The sequence below is a fragment of the Phocoena sinus genome, chromosome 3 (genome assembly GCF_008692025.1).
Source record: "Phocoena sinus isolate mPhoSin1 chromosome 3, mPhoSin1.pri, whole genome shotgun sequence".
In the NCBI taxonomy this organism is placed as follows: domain Eukaryota; kingdom Metazoa; phylum Chordata; class Mammalia; order Artiodactyla; family Phocoenidae; genus Phocoena; species Phocoena sinus.
Genome location: NC_045765.1, coordinates 165524476 through 165542046, shown reverse-complemented (window position 1 = coordinate 165542046; position 17571 = coordinate 165524476). Strand labels below are relative to the sequence as shown.

At 44.8% G+C, this 17571-nt stretch overlaps 1 protein-coding gene across 1 annotated transcript; it reads right to left on the bottom strand.

Moving 5' to 3' along the window:
* Positions 1–332: 332 nt before the first annotated feature.
* On the bottom strand, positions 333–17547 carry ATPSCKMT (ATP synthase c subunit lysine N-methyltransferase). The gene is made up of 5 exons (XM_032626284.1): positions 17429–17547; positions 11146–11435; positions 9464–9601; positions 7871–7921; positions 333–885 (listed from the first exon to the last, which is right to left on the bottom strand). Exons 1-5 carry the CDS (start codon positions 17541–17543, stop codon positions 715–717), a joined length of 765 nt encoding a protein of 254 aa, XP_032482175.1. The 5' UTR covers positions 17544–17547; the 3' UTR covers positions 333–714.
* Positions 17548–17571: the final 24 nt, after the last annotated feature.

Sequence of the window (17571 nt, the reverse complement as noted above, 5' to 3'; positions counted from 1 at the left end):
GCCTGCTGCAACTACTGAAGCCCACGCGCCTACAGCCCGTGCTCCACAACAAGAAAAGCCACCGCAATGAGAAGCCCACACATCATAACAAAGAGTAGCCCCCGATCGCCGCAACTAGAGAAAAGCCTGCATGCAGCAACGAAGACCCAACACAGCCAAAAATAAATAACTTAATTAATTAAATTTTTTTTAAAAATTTGAAACTATATATATATATAAATACCTCTCTAAATCCTTTAGAAAATTAATTTTGACCTAGTACAGAAAAAAAAAGAGATAAATCTCAAGTGTGAATAAAGTTACAGGAAATTGCAAACATTTGCAAATGCATCCCTCTTTAAATTGTTTATTCTCATCTGTGGCATTAAAGCACGCTCTTTATAATGTGAAGAGCTGCTGACATCTCTCCCACCCATCAACATGACCATAGCTCATCCATATTTTCACACACCCAAGTGCATGAAAAGCAGTAAGCACATTTGTTTTGAACACACCATGAAAGGGGCTTTAAATCTACCTGCTGTTCTCAACTTATATTTATTTTCTCCAAAAGTTAAGGAAAGCAATCATAATTTCTCATTCCATAACAAGGAAAAATATACTCTTTGCTGAAGACACAGCCTTAAGTCTCTATAAAATCAAAGACCCCCAACACTTCCGAAAACTCCCTGGATAAGTTTATATTTGAATGACCAACTGGAAATGCACGGATCTTCAGGGCCTTTTCTTACTTCTCCTGAAAGAACTGGCATCGTAGGCCCACACGGTGTCTATCCCCTCCCCCGTGACCTGGGCTGGGGTCCAGTGTGGGAAGGGGAACCGGCAAGCAATGACTCTAGCCTCGTCCTCAAGTTCAAGCTCAAGCTTCTTCTCCAACTGCAGCATCTGTGGAGAACGACAGCCATCATTTCAGTGAGCGGATAGTCGGAGGAAATGATTTCTCAATGTCCTTTTGTATCTGCATCCCTGAAAAAAGCCTGTGCAAAATTACTGATTGTAAAAATATCACTCCTGGGCATAAATACATCATCAAATAATCCATTAAAATACAGAAGTCACATGAACAACAGTTATAAGAATATTCTAGTATCAATTATAAAATTTGCCATTTATAGCAGATGTGTATCACAGAGTTCCACTCTCCTGACTAAAATCATGATGTGGCAGTAATTAATGTGAGAAGCAGCCTTAAATTATTTACCTACCTAAACATTTCAATCTACCCTGTCTCAATTACTTATCTTTTCCCACATTTTTAACATGTCTGAAATCAGGATACATCTTACAATTGACATTGTCTTAGAATTATAATTGGCAACATTTTTTTTTTCTTTCCCAACAGCAATGGTACATCTTAATATCAACAGCACCTAAAATCAACAAAAAATGGTATAATTAGACCATGAAAAACTATACACATTCTACCAACTTGAAATATGATGAAATATTTCATAGTTTTTTAAAATGCATCCATAATACACTGATAATCTCTTGATAGTCAACATAACTTATAAAAAATAAAATCCTCTTATTTATCACTTTTGCATAATTGTATTACTAATCTATCTGTGAAGGAGGAGTTTTACTGCTTGCTAAGAGTACTGATATTGTAATTATGTCAGCAAATTAACAGCTGCTTAAAATTTTATCTTCAGGTCCTAAAATTATATTACCACCTTCACCTCCTAAAAACATCTTTTCTACTTTATTCCTTTAATTTGTTATTTTGGAATAATTTCAAATTTATAGAAAAGTTGCAAGAATAGAGCAAAGGGGCTTCCCTGGTGGCGCAGTGGTTGAGAGTCCGCCTGCCGATGCAGGGGACATGGGTTCGTGCCCCGGTCTGGGAAGATCCCACATGCCGCGGAGCGGCTGGGCCCGTGAGCCATGGCCGCTGAGCCTGCGCGTCCGGAGCCTGTGCTCCACAACGGGAGAGGCCACAGCAGTGAGAGGCCTGCGTACTGCAAAAAAAAAAAAAAAAAAAAAAAAAAAAAAGAATAGAGCAAAGAACTCTTGTATTCCTTTACCCAGGTTCACCAATTTTTAACAGTTTGTCTTAATGCTCTCTTCCCCTCTCTCTGCACATTTTTTCTAAACACTTGAGAACAGGTCGTATACAACATGGCCCTTTACTCCTTGGTATTTTGGTGTTTTCTAAGAAAGAGACCCAGCACAATTATCAAATTCAGGAAATTTAACATTGTATTCCAGTAATAATAATTCCAATAGCATCCCAATTTTGTCAAATGTCCCAGTAATGTCCTTCACATTGTCCCACAGCCGGGCTCCCACACTGCACGGAGCTGTAATGGTTCCTCTGCCTCCGTTAGTCTCTCACGACAATAACCTCCTTTAAGAACACAGGCCAGGGCTTCCCTGGTGGCGCAGTGGTTGAGAGTCCGCCTGCCGATGCAGGGGACACGGGTTTGTGCCCCGGTCCGGGAAGATCCCACATGCTGCGGAGCGGCTGGGCCCGTGAGCCATGGCCGCTGAGCCTGCGCATCCGGAGCCTGTGCTCCACAATGGGAGAGGCCGCGATAGTGAGAGGCCTGCATACCGCAAAAAAAAAAAAAACCCCACAGGCCAGTTATTTAACGGGCGTCCCTCTGACACGCGCTCATGATGACTTGGTGCGTGCCTCCTTGGCAACGCCCCACGAGCGGGGCTGTGGACTTCGCAGGGCTCCACGATCCCGAGCCCACGGGGTCCTCCTGCTTTGAGGGTGATGTACCACTCGGGCAAGGAGCTTTCTGGTGTCTCCACAGTGTGGTTACTACTGCTCCTTTGCAATGGGTAAGCAATTGCGGGGAGACGCCTTGAGAAGATGCAAATGTCCTGTTACTCATCCAGCTGCCCCGACTCGATGCAGCATTCCTGATGATTCTGCCTGAGTCAAGTTTTACTGTAAGGATTGAAAGTGGCAATTTGCTAATTCCATCCTTCCTCCCAGATCGACAGTCAAAACATCGAGGAATAGCTTTCCCCTCTGTCTCTCCATCACTGTTAAGTGTGAACTCCTGGATCCTCACTTCATTCTATGGGTTACAACCCACCATCGTTCTTGTTTATTCTAGCACACAAATTGTCCCAGCTTGGCCACTGGGAACTCCCTCAAGCTGGCTTCTCTCTCCTGTGGATGTGCCCCATCAAACATTCTGAACACGTCCTGCTATTTGGGCTCAACAAAATGTTCCAGGCTTTTGTATCTTCCCTTCCTCAGCCCTGGGATCAGCCATTTCTCAAACATTCCTGGTTCCTCTGAGAAAATGATATTTAGAAACCAAGATCTGAGCAAAACCTACTCCCTTTAAAAGTAACCAATTAAATCAAGATGAACGAATCAATAGGGCTTCTAGGAAGATTTTATTCCTCACTTATATATCTTTAAAGGAAGGTTTGGAAAAACTCCTCTACGTGACCTATGGCTGCAGTGAGCCAGAATTCTGATTCTTCATTCGAATCAATACCAAGATAACGAAGAATAAATTCCATTAAGGATGGAATATTTCCATTCTTTTAACAGCTAGTAAAATATTGCTTTTTTAAAAAATAAAAAAAGGGAAAAGTTTTTTTCCTTGAAGGAAAAAATTAAATAAGCAAAGAATAGGACAATATGTGTTTTTCCAAAATATCGGATGTTTCTTATGGTAATTTTGTTCACAGAAACGACAATTATAAATTTATTCACATTACCGTTCTTCTTTGCTCTTTTACAGATCTTTTATTTCCAAATGACTATCATACGCTAAGTCAAGATAAACGTACAAATGAAAGGCACTATTTCAATCATAAGAAATTAACTGACTAAATTACACATAAATATGCAACAAACCTGGGTCTTGATATCATACACAAAGAGAAGCCGTGATGTGCCATGTCCACCTAATGAAATTCAAAATTATTCATACAATTACATGTTTCAAAGTGACACGAACTCATCGTATTCTAATTACATCTTCAAAACTTTAAACGTAAGTTGAAACCAGCTCAAAGGCGTAAGACACATTAAAGAAGTGCACCCGCAGCTCCAAGCCGCTTGGTCACTCCTCCCTGGAACGGGCTTCTCTTGGCTTCTGGAGTAACCCACACACACACCTGCTCTCCCCCTCCCCCTCCCCTTCCCTCCCCTCCCATCCCCTCCCCTCCCCTCCACCTCCCCTCGAGTCCTTTGCTGGGGGTCAAGGCTCAGGCCTTACACAGCTCCGGCCCCTCCCCAGGTGACCTCAGCCACTCCTTGGCTTCAACTCCTGGCACTAACGTCCCACGAGCCCTCCCTCCCGCGCCCCAGACTCCTAGCGTCCACCACCGCCCACCTGACGTATCCACACGCGTCCCAGACTGCACAGGCCACGTGGAATTCCTGGTCTCCCCTCCCGCCCCTGCGCACTCTGCCTGCACCTCTCTGGGCTCAGCAAACTCCAGCAGCTCAGGCCAAACACCTTGGGGCGCCCTGGGCTCCTTCCTCCCTCGTGCCCCCAACTGGACCTGCCTGCTCACCCTGTTGGTTCTCTCCTCACGACGCATCCAGAATTGGACCCCCTCTCACCAGCTGCTCCATCGATGGCCCCGGATGCCTGCCAGAGCTCAGACCCCGTCCCCTGGCTCCTCCCCGTCTGCTCCCCATGGCAGCCTGTGTCCTTCCCGCCCAAGCCCTGTCTCTTCTCGGACCCCACCTCTCCCCTGCTCCCCTCCTCCCGCCCACCTCCCTGCTGCTCCTGGAACCTGCAGGCACACACCCCTCAGCGCCTCTGCCTTCGCAGTGGCTGTTCCTCTGCCTGGACCGCTCTTCCCGACCACCCGGCCACACGGCTCCCCCCTCGCCTCCACGGGTCCCCTTTTCAGGACAGTCTCTGCCCCGTCCCTCTCTCGCTTCAGTTAGCCCCACGGCACTGACCCCCTTTTATCGTACGACACATTCTGTCAGTACACAGACATCTCACTGAATACCTGCTCTCCCCACTAGCATATAAATACCTTGGGGCGGGGATGTTTTTCCTTTTCATCCACTAAAGTATTCCAAGCGAGCAGAACAGGGTCTGCGGCTTAGTGGGCCCTGAATGAACACTTGTTGAATGAATGAATGACCGATAAATGGTCCGGTCATGAATCACGTTTCTTGATCAGAACACGGTGGTAGTATTTTCATTCATCCAGTCATGACAGGATTCCTAACTCAAATTCAAGGAGTCACGTCCTCTGAAGTTACGAAACTTAACAGCCCACTGGAAGAGTGTACTTAACGGGTGTATTTATACGATATTCATCCGTTCGTCTGACACACGTTTCCCGGGCCATCGCTGGGCCGGGTGCTGCTGAGCTGGAGGTCTGGCAGCGAGGACGACAGGCCCGCCCTGCTCCTGAGCTCACGGTGCGCGGTGCCCACGGCCGACAGCACCAAAGCCATCGCACAAGGAAGCGTGCGGCCGTGTGTCCTCAGAGAGAGGAAAGGGCTCTGGAAGTCGGGGGTGCTGGGGCTTGTCTCACAGGGCGATCAGGGATGGCTCCTCGAAGGAAAAGACATCCGACCTGCGAGTGCCGAGCAGACGCTCCCTAACCAGGCCCAGAGCTGGGGGCACTGAAGTCGGAGGAAAGGACACACACAGCCCCACACAGTGCAGTTTAAGGGCCAAGAGAAGGATGGAGCTGGCGTGCAGAGGGCTGGCGGAAGCAGGACCACTCGGGCCATGTGGAGGGCCGGGCCTTACCCTCACTGCTTTCAGGTAGCAAGAAGTCACAGAAGGGTTTTCAACAAGGACACAACCGATCTGTCCCACATTCCAAAAAGACACTCTTGGGGCATGAGCTTGTGTTAAGTGCGGCTGTTTACCATCCGAGCACTGGCCTGCCAGGTCCACTGGCACCCTTACTCCTGCTACGCCGGACACACACCCAGGATCAAAGGTCAGGGCCGCTCTCATCTGAGCTACCACTGCACAGAGCTGCTAGGAAGCACCAGCCCGGTACCAGGAGCGGAGTGAGGATGTGTAACACCAGGGTCCCCACCTCTGAAGCTCCCTAAGCAGCCTCCGGCTTCTCGCGGCCTATGTGTGCTTCAGTTGCCACTGGAAGCCTTTCCTGCCATGCTGGCTTTGTCCGGCCACCGAGCCACTGCCAGGAAACTGGCCAGGGAAATGCATTCTATTAACAGAAAATGGCATGATGGGGCCCAGACGGGTTGAAGAACTTTCCAGCGCTCACACGACCCGCAGAGGGCCAACCCGGCCCCGTGAGTCCCCTGGGAGCACTCCCCTCCGCTCACTGCCTCCACGTAGGCAAAGCTTGACAAGGGGGAAAGCAGGGCCCTCCACCCGGAAACCGGGGCCCCCAGACCCACAGAAGCCATCTGGGCCCTGCACCCCGATCGATCCCCCTGCATGGAAGACTCCCAGTTGGCTGAATCCCTCTTAACCCAGGGAAAGTGGGTGCTTCGTGTATTTCACCTGCTCCCTTTTCCTGGGAACAGTGAAATGCTGCAAGTTCCTTATTTAAGATTTCTCTGTGTACAGAAGAATGGACAATAATCGTAACAGTATTCATCAAAATTACACACTCTTATTTCCCTTGAGTGAACAGTTCCCAAGACTGACTACAAAAGGGGTTAGAAGCACAAGGAACTAGAGCCCAGCAAAGGCCTCTGCTGCCCCCCACTGGGACACAGCTGCTGCAGCCCCCACCGGGCCTCTCAAGACAGCGAGGAATGAATATCAACTTTCTATTTTTAGAAAGTACAGATTTCAAATTAAAGTTATTTGCCCCAAAATGCTAATTATTCCAAAAGAATGCCCAAACTTCACAATAAGTAGGAAATAACCATCAAATTCCATAGCAATTCTATGATCCTAAATAGTTTTTTTTCTTTTCTTTTAATAACCAGGGATCATGCCTTTCTACCTCTTTTCATTTCTATAACAGAAGTGTAGATGGGGAGGTTTCATCTTAATTTTAGGCTTGCTAAGAATGACGAACATATAAACTCCTGTCACTTTCAAAATTTTCTAACAAAAGCACTTCTAAATAGACTTCTTAAAGAAAATGGCATCGCACTGAAAGTCCTAATAGTAAGACAAAACTTTTCCAGCGTTGAGACATCTTAAACAAAAAGTAAGGTATGAACAAGAAGGCATAACAACAAAAAAAGTAAATTTCTTTTTTTCTTAAATTAAAAACTACATCAGTCATACAGTGGCATTTCAGCAAACATCCAATTTTACCAAGATTATTATGGCTACAATTACATACTTTGAAAAGTAAAGGGGGATTTCTTACTATGGTCTGTAAACCAACAATTACAATGAAAGCATCCCATTCTGGTCACCTTTCCAAAGGCTAAATTTAGGATCATTTTCAGTCTGATGCGGCAGCATTTTCACTTGTGAAAGTACAGAGTCAGAGTTCAATACAAATCAGTCAACTGAGGTCAGCTGAAACTAGTCAACGCTCATGCACCCTGAAAATCATCTCACTGCAAAATCCAAGGAATGATCAACTCCAAGGGAACATCCCCTTAACTTTCCCAAGTGATTTCAGCAGAATATAAGTGAGTGAACGTGAAAATATCCACCCATATTAGACACCAGGAGCTCATAAAGCAGTTTTCAGACTGGAATTTTTAGGGCTTAGGTAGACCATGGAGACCTTTATCTAAAGCAAAAGTTTTAAACTACAAGACTGGATCTTTTATGATTAATCTTCTAGGGCCCTGAAGTACTTTGTTAAACCAATGATCTAAAATCCGATGTTCCCACAGAATCTTGGGAGGCTGTCATTTTGCACACGGGGGAGCAGGCCTGAGATACGTGGCCTGTTCGGGCTGGAAGCCCCCTCATAACCTAGAACCAAACAGGCAGGGGGCAGGAGAGTGCACACTCACCATCTGGGGCACACCAAAGACAACAACATTTGAGTACTGCGAAAAAGTGACCTAAAGGGGAGGGAGAAAACAATTCACAGATTAATTTTTGAAAGCCAAACATTAGCTTAAGTTTTATTTCAAAATGAGTAGCAATTTCCCATTTCACCCAACAGTGGGTTTTCGCAAAGAGTGGTCCTTTTTAAGATTTCCCACGTTCACACTTTCGCCCGTGTTAGTTCATCTGTTACAGTTTTCCAAAAGTTTCCCGTAAGTTATCTCATCTCATCTTCACAGCCACTCCATGCAGGGCCGCCCGGGGTCAACTGTCAGAAAGGCAGTGACTCATCCAGGGACCACTGGTGCTCATCCAGGTAGCCCGGGCCATCTGCACCCCTGGCCCACTTTCTACTCCACTCTCTACCAAACGAGCTTTTAGCAAGAGCTCAAGGGATTTCAGAACCACCTGTTTTTCCTGTTGAGCCATCCTTAGAATTCTAGCCCCGCTCCTCTTCTCTAAAATACTAAGTAAAAAATGCAATGAAATGGTCTTTAGTTGGAAAACTGGGGGGAAAAGTGCTTCGCCAGTCAAAATTCTTAGTGCCCAATAAAAGTTTTATTTACTCTATGGAGAGATCATTTACGTATATACAGAATAAAACTCAAGTGAATTTTTATAAGCTACTGATGACAATATTACAATGGGAAATTGTTATTTAAGAAAAAGCATTTTATGGAGCATTCCTAAAGCAAAATTACAGGGCACTTTTTAGAGAACAAGTAAACTTGGAAATATCTTGTGCTTTATGAAGACATGAAGGAACCATGACAGCATGGTTGGTGGATCCCTTCTTTTCTCCTGCACCATCTCTGTCTCTCTCTAGGTATGTATACACATACACACACACACTCACACACATACACACACTCACACACACATATACACACACACATAAACCACATATACACACTCACACATATACAAACACACATGTACACACTCACATAAGTACACACATTCACAGACACACACACACAAACACTCACACATATACAAACTCACACATACAGTCACACACATACACAAACACATACACAGACATATAGACACAAACACACATATACACAAACACACATATACACACTCACACATAAACAGTCTCACACATATACACACACACATTCACACACACATACATACACATATACACACAAACACACTCACACACATACACACATACAAACACACACACACACACACACACCTACTATTTACCAAGAATGACATTAACAAGTTAATGCCTATATTACGATGCATAAGACTTCCAAAAGAGATCAAAATCTTATCACTGCATAATAAATAGAAATGAGAACTTTTTAAATTGAGTAAATAAAATGGTAGTATTCACATGACCTATAAGTTATAAACCTGAAGTTTCTACTCTAAAGTAGTGTTGATTTGTAAAATGTATCAATTTAAAAGCTGTTCACATTTCATTATGCTGAAATATACACTTATATTTCTTCTTTTAATACATCTTCAGTTTTCAGTCATACTAATCATTATAAAGTTTGGGGGTGGAGTTTCCGAGCACCATCCTCTGCCTTACTTACCTTCCACAAGTCTGAGATGTAAAATCTGGCCGATGCCTGCACCCCTTCCTGCCGAGCACAGTATCTGGAGTACCAGACGAGCCAGGGGTTTAATTCATAACCCACAGCTGTGAATCCTTCCTTTGCAGCTGCTATTACCTGTGGGGAGAGGCCATGTTCAAAATAAGAAAAACATCAACTCACATAGTCAAATGATATGAAAACTTCCTATTTATGGTCTATAATCATAAAACATCCAATCGAAAGGTGTTTGTTCAAGACGCCATTTAAAGGTGGGGCTCTGAAGTTACAATAGCTTTGTGGACAACGTAATGCCTGTCCATTTAAACTCAGTTTTCTTATTTTTCTGTCGAAGATTTCACCTTGAGCATCAGAACAGGCTTGCTTTGGACAGCTGCCTAATTCATTCTGGACTGGCCCACCGCAGGAAGGGCTGACAAAAAGTTTCTGAAAACCTGCCTTCTCCTTCCATCACTGACGGAACGGCAGCAGGCGAACTGAGCGTGCCTGGAGGCTGTTTTGTGAACTAGCTGTAACGTGCAATGAGAATAACCGGTCAGTGAGGAACCTGCAATTAATTACACATTTCCTTGGTATTTAAAGATGGTTCGCTCAAAATCGACAACAGGTAAAAGCAAAATGGAACGAGTCAGGATAAAGTCAAGTGCCGAATGTCCCCGGCCTCCAAAGGTGAGAGGGACGGTGGGCTGGGCTGGGGTCTCTGCTCACCCTGTTTTGCCACCACCGTTCAAGGGAGCAGCCCTGAAGGAACTGTCCCATCTACGGCAATTTCCCAAGTAACTACAGTGTCGCCCCTTTGCCATTTTCTTAGAAACCAGAAAGAGACGATCCAGAGATGTAAAGCGTTCATATCTGGATTTTAAAATGTCCTCCTAGTTGATATATACATCCCCTGATTTCTTCAAAACAAGTCACTCTTGCTGATTATTCCAGGTCACTACCATGAAACTGCAGGGTCCCCGTCCGCAGGGGCAGTGAAAGGTGCTGTACCCTGCTGGTTTCCACGCTAAATGTTTCCAGAACACGAGCCTATGCTTCTGCTATCCTCACTTTCTGCTCATCATCCGGGGGGAGGCCTAAAGATGGTGCCACCTTGCCCAGCGAGGGACACTGTTGGCCAGTCGGTGGCTTTAAGTCTTTATTTATAGGTTCCCAGCTGGGGTCACAATGAGCTGAAGTCACTGAAAGTCTGATTTTTGGATAAGTGGGGTTCAACACATTGGCTCTTCCTTATTTAACTCAATATTACCACACAGGAATTATGATACTTGTATAAATACAGGTAAATGTAGAAGCATTTATGATGCAAAAAATGTAAAACAAACTACATGACTTAACATGTTTCTTCTGGTTATGCCACCTCTACTGCCTAAGTTTTTTAATGGACAATTTCATAATTACAAATTAATTGTTCCTTTTTACCTGGCAGATCTACAGTGCACTTTCGCCTTTAAGAAAAATTAAATCTGAGAAAAATAAATTCCAAAATCCCGCTGGAGGGCTTAGAAGTTCAGCCAAACAAACACAAAATTAAATGACTACTTTATTAGGCTGTCAATTTAGCAAGTCTTTGCATAAGCCTCACAAGAAATGTGAAACAGAAATTTTAAACCTTAAAACGTAAAAAAACATAAACCTTAAAACATCTTCACATAACTCACGATACGTCCGTCGCCACTACCGACGTCTACCAGGGGTCCTCTCCTGCATCGCAACATTTTCACAACATTTTCAATCTGCTTTGCAGTTGCAGGTACAAAAGGCAAACAGATTCTTCGGAAGGCTGGTGTTATAAACGGTGTGGCCACAGCATACACGACCACCAGCGTCCCCCCAACAATGCCAGTAAATAAGAACCCCCAATTGCTTTTCTTCAAACTGTTGCCCTCAAGACTTGTAGGTGGAACACATCCTGACTGCCTTTCTTCTTTAAGTGTTTCTGGGGGTGTCCCTGGATTGAGAGCAAGCAGAAAAGATATATGTAGCACCAAATCGGAAATCCAAAGTAGTGGGGTTTTTTTTACAATTCTTATTGACAAATAAACTCATGCTTTTTAAAGGACAATTTTGCTCAATACAATTTAAATTACAAATGTAGAATTCCACAATGAGTTCTAGAGTCCAGCAACTAAAGTGTTTTACAGAAAAGTATTCAATACTCATGGAAGACTAAAACCTTTTCTTTCCAACATATTGATTTTTTTTCTAGGCATCATCCTTAGAAAACAATGTGTTCCAATCTATTTGGTATTTTATGAATCAGTATTCATTAATTCAAATATTAACTATGTACTCCATATTTTTACCGTTCAGAACAAAGCCCCATAAAGAAATAAGCATGAAAATGTCTGATTACTGGGCTTCCCTGGTGGCGCAGTGGTTGAGAGTCCGCCTGCCGATGCGGGGGACACGGGTTCGTGCCCCGGTCCGGGAAGATCCCACATGCCGCGGAGTGGCTGGGCCCGTGAACATGGCCGCTGAGCCTGCGCGTCCGGAGCCTGTGCTCCGCAACGGGAGAGGCCACAACAGTGAGAGGCCCGCGTCCCACAAAAAAATAAAATTAAATTAAATTAAATTAAAAAAAAAAAAAAAAAGTCTGATTATTACCCTATTTCAAATTGGATGAAAGTATTCTACATCAAATATGGTCAGGCATCAATTATCCAGTTGTACAAATTCAATTGTGAAGTACAGAGGAGACAAAACTCAGGTTTTACTAAATATGGTAATAAGGAGATTTTTAAAGCAGATCCACAAAGAACAAAAAATAAAATAACCATTTCAATGTTATCACAAGTACAGAATAAAGCAAACTCTAGTCACTGATTACAGAAGAAACAAATGGTAACCTTACATAACCTCCTCTTGAGTTTATCCTTTAGAACAGTATTCCTAATAGGATCTCAAGTTTTTTAAGTTGAAATTGACTTGAAATTAATTTCTAAATGGATTAATGATGAGCACAGCACAAGAGCGAAGGGCACGGCTGCAGAGGCTGCCAAGGTCAGCACCCTGGCTCCACCCCTCACTAAGAGCTGTGACCCTTCACCTCTCCGAACCTCAGTCTCCTCCTCTGTAAGGTGAAGATCATGGGATCCTCGTGAGGATGAAACAAGCGGATACAGGAAGAGCACTCAGAACACCGCCCAGCACCTGAACCCCACAGGGAACAAGCCCATCGCTGCCCTGAACCAGCTCTCGACCACGCTGAGGCACTAAGACCAAAACCACAGGAATCTGCAGGAAAAAGGAGAGTGAGAGGAGGGGCGACAACAGAGTCTTATCCATCGCAGGCATTAGTGTTCATAGTTTTGGCGTTAGTAAGCCGTACAAAAGGCCCACTGGGTTAGTCTCCTGCTGCTGCTGTAAGAAACAACCACAAAGTTGGTGGGTTAAAACAACACGCATAGCTGATGCGGATGATTATAATTTTTGTGACTTTCTGTTTGAATTAAAAAAAAAATCCCACAAGGACTCAGAGGCAAAAAACATATAAATCAATTTTCACTGCAAAGTGAAGGAGCTGTTACAGGGGAGGATTCCTGGACTGAATGTCAATATTATGACACAGTGTGAGTGTGTTTCGTGTTTGGTAATTGCAATCATTGTTGCTTCTGTCGTGGTCATCCATTTACGATGCTTGGTGTCAGTCTATTTATCTCCTGTAAAAATAAAATACAGTGTGTGTGTATGTGTGTGTGTGTGAAAAAAAATAAATAAAAACACGCATTTATTAACGTACAGTTCTGGAGGTCAGATGTCTGAAATAGGCTGGCTGTGCTGTGTTCCTTCTGGAAGCTCTAGGGTAGGATGGGCCACCCGCATTCCTCGGCCACCGGTCCCACATCGCTCAACCTCTGCTTCCATCGCGACACCTCCTCTGACAGCCCTGCCCCCCTTTCCTTTATAGGAAAGGGATCCTCCCCTTGTGAGCATACTGGCCCCCCAGACAAGCCAGGATAATTCCCCCACATCAAGGTCCTTAACTTAACCTCATCTGCCAAGTTGCTCCCCAGGTAGCGGCCTCGCAGGGTCCAGGGATTCAAACATGGACCTATTTCCACCTACCATACCCATAAGATGTGGTAATCTGTCACAGCTGTGGTGAGATCCAAATGTGAACACAGGACACACCAGAAGCTGGCCCACGGCTGTGAGTCACTGCTTGGGGCGGGGGGGGGGGGGGGGGGGGGGTGTAGGGGGGGGTAGCTGACCCACCTCAGCATCTTTGTTGCAGCTTTGTTGTTGCTGCCCGAGGTGCCCTGAAGTGAGTTTTACAGCTAGTGTCGGGGAGGAAAACCAGTTCAGACACCACAACAGAAGTCTACTGCTGATGCAGGCGATGGAAGTAAAGTAAAAGTAAAGTTTAGGAAAGTGATCGTGTTTGATAGAAAGCAAGAGTTTTAAATACATTCTCATTTACACTTTTCAGCATTGTATGGAGGTCTTACATGCTAATAGAAGTGCATTTGATTTTTTTCTTTTAAGTCAAGGCACATCTGTCATGCCTTGTGTAAAATCCTCCTGCAGGCATTCCAACTGTAGAGGACAGTGGTTAGGAAGATTCCAGCCACACAACTCTCGAGTCTCAGAACTGAACAGGTTGTGTGGCACTAGTTAAGTTGTTGGTAAGGCTAATTTTTCTTGCCTGTAACATTCTAAAATAATACTATCCTTACAGTTACTGGGTCAGTTAAATAAACAATGCATATAAAGCCCTTAGCACAGCCCGAGAAAGTGATGACTACTGGCCACTATTATTATGACTCTCAATACTATCACGGGGGGGCTCAATCATTTTTAACAGCTTTATTGAGATGTAATTCATATATCATACAATTTGCCCATTTGATGTGTACAGTTCAAAGGTTCTTAGTAGATTCAGACATGTGTAACCATCGCCATAGTTAAATTCAGAACTTCTTCATTACTTCCGGAAGGAACCCCTTATGCTTTAGCCATCACCCCCCATCCTCCCCCCTGCCCCTCTGGCCCTAAGCAGCCACAAATCTGCCTTCTGTCTCTAAAGAAAGCAGACTTTCATGAGTGAAATCATGCAGTATGTGGTTTTTGTGAGTGACTTTTCACCTAGCATAATGTTCTCAAGATTCATCCATGTTGTACTATGTATCAGCACTTTATTCCTTCTTATGGCCAAATATTTAATATCCCACTGTATGGACAGCCCACATTCTGTTTATCCACTTGTCTGTTGATGGACTGTTTCTCTAGTCAGCATAAGCCAATAGGGAGTTGATTAGACCAACACGAGTCAGATGACCCAAACGGTTTCACCTTTCAACTTAATCAGCAAAAGATGTGATGAACTCCTGGTCTTCAGGGCCCCCATTAGCCTGAGTGAGTGGCGGGGGGCCAGTGGAGACAGTTACAAGGCAGGTTGTGAGAGATGCTCTAACGTGTACCAAACGCCATGGGAATACGACAGGAGGTGGAGGAAAGACTGATCCCAATGATGGAACCGGGAAGGTGTCGGCAGAAACAGAATCTGAGCGGGGCGTGAGGGTACAGGTTTCCCCCACTGTCCAAAAGCAGAGTGTTTCCATGAAATCTTTCGTAAGCCAAACGGCTTAAAGCAAGAAATCTAGGTGAAGCACGGATGCTCCTAGACACAGTTCAGGGCTGTGGCGGCTGGATGCTGAGTGTGGTTTCTGGGGAAGGAGCCTGGCGGGGCTGCTCCCGCTGCCGGGGTGCACACTGCCTCCGGGACAGCTCCCTGCAAAACTAACTCAGCACGCTGTGTTCCCTCTTCCCCCTTTGTCATGAAAGCAAAAACCTTCTTTGGACTCCTTTCAGTTTGGGAAAACAGGGGCTAATGTAGGTTTTTCACGAAAGCAAAGTGGTGTAAAGTTCATCTTCAAAAAGCAAAGGATGCCTGTATTATAAAAGGGACATTCTCAAAAGAAGGATGGACACCTTGGAACCAAGGCATGGAAGGCGGGGGAGCAGTTTGATGAGCACGGGGTGGGAGATAAAACAGGAAGGACGGGGGAGCCCTTTCACACCAGGTTAAACATGTACTTTATTCTTATGCACTGGGATGAAACTTTCTGTGCAAAAGCTACAGTATTTGTGTTTTTTAGAAAGTCAACACTGGCAGCAGCGTATCCCTTGATGAAATCACTCAATCTTCTGTGTCAAGTTTTTAGACCTGCAAAAGTCTTTCAACGTCACAAAAACTTGCATGAGCTTTTGAAGAAGTTACTATGTAAATCCAATGTATATATCCAAAATATTGCTATGTCCGTTCAGTAAAAAAAGTACTGATTTTTATCAGTGAAAACCAATTCTTAAAGATTCAAAGCTAAAATCAAGACTGCTTCTACAAATGTCTAATCCTCTGGATGGAACATGTTAGATTCAGTCTTACTGTCATATAAATGACATAAGATTTCTGTCACATGTGCTCTTTTGAACATGGCAACATTCCTTTACATGAGAGCTGTGGGAACCATTGGCTATTTTTGAGCACTTGGAGGGAGCCAGTTGTTGAAAGTAAATGACCCAAAAAAGTGAACTTCTGTTGTCTCCAGCCTTGCCTAGTTACTGACTTCTGATAATGGTTGAAAATCTCTATTTTCAGTGACAGATTTGGGTCAGCCAAAGCTAGAGGCAGTGACAGAGGCACAAAAAGATACAGGGTTCTTATCCAAGTTCAAGCCAAAGGAAAAAGGCCAGGAAAAAAGGCCAGGCCTTTTGGGGATTGGGACCTGCCGTTTGTTTAAAGTGGGGTTTATATTTGAACATCACAATATTTTAGGGCAGTTCACCGTGTACTTGCATATACATACAGGCTGAAAAACTACAGCATATATTTTATGTCCCTTTAACGTATATTATTTTGTCCCTTAAGAAGCCTTTCTTGTACTGGTCTAACGTCATTTGTGTCTTTTTGAAATAGAGAACGTACTGACATTAGAAAAAAACTTTTTTTCCATGTTTTGACAGAAAATAAACTGCATAGGGGACATCATTAGACATTTCCTATACTTCAGGACAATCTAATGAACCAAATGGATTACAGGATTCATCACTGTGAATGAGGAAACACTGACTTGGCCAAGCCAAAGTGAATTGAGACCAGAGCCAAAATGTCCTCGGAGCATCACCGAAGTGGGCCAAGCAACAGGAGAGGTTAAATGCCCACCGCCAAGCATCCACTGACAAAGCCAGTTCTTAACTTTCAGGCCACAGTTAAATGTTATAACCCACGCATTCATTTCAACATCTGAGCAGCCGATAAAGGCTAGGAATAATACAGCAGGGTAAGTCCCTATTCTACAGCAGCTAGAGTGCAGGGAGACTGGAAACCCATAACAAATAAGTCTAAGCCTAGAAACTATTACGTCGTGATCAGCACTCCGAAGAAAAAGCAGCAGAGGGGATTCAGAGGACCTGGTATTACTTAGATAGGGTTGCCAGGAAAAGATCTTTCGGAGGCAGCACAACGCAGGGCTTCAAAGTGGGACTCTTAGCGCAAGGCCAGGCCATTTTGCTTCTTACTAGCTGGGTAGCTCTGGGCAAGTTACTGGAGTATTCGTGCAAAACGGTGATCTCTTTAACAAACACATAATACAAACAAACAGAGCTTGCTAGGGACCAGGCACTGTTCTCCCTGAATCCGTAAAGCAGCCGTAAACAGAGATGCTACTGTTACTATTGCCATTTTTGCAGACAAGTCACTTCTCCAAAGACACAGCTAGTAAGTGGCAGAGCTGTGATCCCCACCCGGACAGTGTGACTCCAGTGCCCACATCTCAGAAGACCGTTCCGGATTAAGTGAGTTATTCGCTCTGAAGCGCTGAGAACAGTTCCTGGTGGCCAGATACCAGGACCGCCGCAGGCACAAGCACTGAGCACCGAACCCCAGACCTCGAGCCCGAGCAGCGGCCCCGCAGCTCCCAGTCCCGCCGCGCCGACACGGACCTGCCGCATCGCTGACATCCCGGCTGACTGACCAGTCCCAGGAAGCCCACGCCGCGCCCGCACCCGCGCCCGAAACACACCACCACGCCCGGCCGCGCTCACCTCCTCCTTCCATCGCGAGATCTCCGGTAGTTTTAAAAACA

Coding starts and splice junctions, on each gene's coding strand:
- ATPSCKMT (XM_032626284.1), bottom strand. CDS start 17,543: ATGGAAGGAGGAGGTGAGCGCGGCCGGGCGTGGTGGTGTGTTTCGGGC. Junction 9,602..11,145: donor GTAGTGGCGACGGACGTATC/GTGAGTTATGTG, acceptor CTCTCCCCACAG/GTAATAGCAGCTGCAAAGGA. Junction 886..7,870: donor TCTTTGGTGTGCCCCAGATG/GTGAGTGTGCAC, acceptor CGTTCTCCACAG/ATGCTGCAGTTGGAGAAGAA.